Source organism: Egretta garzetta, unplaced genomic scaffold, assembly GCF_000687185.1.
Source record: "Egretta garzetta isolate BGI_Z169 unplaced genomic scaffold, ASM68718v1 scaffold1192, whole genome shotgun sequence".
NCBI lineage: Eukaryota > Metazoa > Chordata > Aves > Pelecaniformes > Ardeidae > Egretta > Egretta garzetta.
The window spans coordinates 12,571-13,628 of NW_009258971.1; the positions used below are offsets into that span (position 1 = coordinate 12,571).

Here is a 1,058-nt window from a genome sequence, read left to right on the forward strand (position 1 = left end):
GGGGGGTGCGGGTGGGGGGGGCTGTCTCACCTGTGATGATGACGAGGGCGGCGAGGCAGGAGAAGGAGGGGATGTCGACGCTCATGCGGTGCAGGCTCTGGGAGAACTCGAGGATGGCGTCGATCCACTCGCCGAAGCCCCGCACGCACTGCAGGCGGTGCAGCACCACCCCGTTGCAGAAGATGAGTTTTCCTTCCTCTGGCTTGGACCTGCGGGCACAACCCACGTGTCACCCCCCTTCCCGGTATGGCCCCGGGGCTCCCCACCGCGCCGCACCGTGCCGGGGCTCACCGGTATGCCAGGCGCAGGATGAAGAGCTCGAGGAAGGCTGACTCCAGCAGCAGGTCCTGGTCCTCCTTGGGCAGCTCGGCGAAGCCCTGGATCTTCTCAGCCCACTTGCGGATGACGTCCATGGAGCCGGTGAGCAGGTCATAGAACTGCTGTACGTCCACCGAATCCTCCTTCTCGAACTGGCACGGCGCTGACTCCTGGAACTGCCGTGGGATGGGGGGGTCAGGACCCGGCCCCAGCGCAGCCCCGGGGAGGGCGGCGTGGTGGGACCGGCCCTACCTTGGAGTAGTCAAGCTTGGTGGCACTGGGGACGGAGTCGATGTGCGCCCGCACCAGGGAGGTGATGAGGCTGACGGGGGACGTGTCTGGCGGCTGCTTGGGCTTGGAGGGCAGCCGGCCCCGCCGCCCCTTCAGGCTGTCAGTCCGGACCACTGTGGGGTGAGGGACGTGCAATGAGTGCGTCTGTCCTCAGCCAGGTGGGCTGCAGAGCATGGTCTCCCCCCACTCCTGCTGGGACCCCCCCTCACCCCCGGGATGGGACCCCCACGGTACCTTCTTTGACCATGCCGACAGCCAGGCACTTCTGGAAGCGGCAGAACTGGCAGCAGTTCCTCCGCCGCTTGTCCACGGGGCAGTCCTTGTTGGCCAGGCAGATGTACTTGGCGTTCTTCTGCACCGTGCGCTGCGGGCGGGGAAGGAGCAGCCCAAGCTCAGCCCGGGGCGCCGAGCCACCGAACAAAAGCCCTTCTGTCCTCCCCTGCCTCCCC

The 1,058-nt window shown here is 67.3% G+C and overlaps 1 protein-coding gene across 1 annotated transcript in view; it reads right to left on the reverse strand.

Annotated features, from left to right (window-relative positions):
- NR4A1 (nuclear receptor subfamily 4 group A member 1) overlaps nt 1-1,058 on the reverse strand; it is a 5,042-nt gene that overhangs the window by 2,480 nt on the left and 1,504 nt on the right. Inside the window, exons 2-5 of the mRNA XM_035890230.1 lie at nt 844-1,048; nt 571-722; nt 292-494; nt 31-209 (exon numbers count right to left, since the gene is read on the reverse strand). Coding sequence (XP_035746123.1) covers nt 31-209; nt 292-494; nt 571-722; nt 844-1,048 — 739 coding nt within the window. The remainder of the gene's footprint in view (nt 1-30; nt 210-291; nt 495-570; nt 723-843; nt 1,049-1,058) is intronic.